The sequence below is a fragment of the Aptenodytes forsteri genome, unplaced genomic scaffold, assembly GCF_000699145.1.
Source record: "Aptenodytes forsteri isolate BGI_AS27 unplaced genomic scaffold, ASM69914v1 Scaffold14, whole genome shotgun sequence".
Lineage (NCBI taxonomy): Eukaryota > Metazoa > Chordata > Aves > Sphenisciformes > Spheniscidae > Aptenodytes > Aptenodytes forsteri.
In genome coordinates, this window is record NW_008794457.1 from 1,430,377 (window position 1) to 1,430,614 (window position 238).

Here is a 238-nt window from a genome sequence, read left to right on the forward strand (position 1 = left end):
GCCCCCGCCCTGCGGCCGGCGGGCGACTCAGCGGCGGCCTCGGTTTTGTGCCCTTTCAGTTTACCCTGCCGTTGGCACGGAAGTACAGCCGCTGCCTCGACTTACTGATCCGGAGAGGGTTTGCCAGATCGGTCTCATGCTTTGCCTTGGAAATGTAAGTTCACAGAAGGTTAATAAAAATTTGACCCAGCTGCTTTTTGAAATGTTTTTATTTTCTCGTGGCAGGTGGGGAGGGTAC

At 54.6% G+C, this 238-nt stretch overlaps 1 protein-coding gene across 1 annotated transcript in view; it reads left to right on the forward strand.

Moving 5' to 3' along the window:
• Positions 1-158, forward strand: part of KCTD19 (potassium channel tetramerization domain containing 19) — a 21,236-nt gene extending 21,078 nt beyond the window's left edge. The window contains exon 18 of the mRNA XM_019474984.1: positions 60-158. Coding sequence (XP_019330529.1) covers positions 60-158 — 99 coding nt within the window. The remainder of the gene's footprint in view (positions 1-59) is intronic.
• The last annotated feature ends 80 nt before the right edge of the window (positions 159-238 follow it).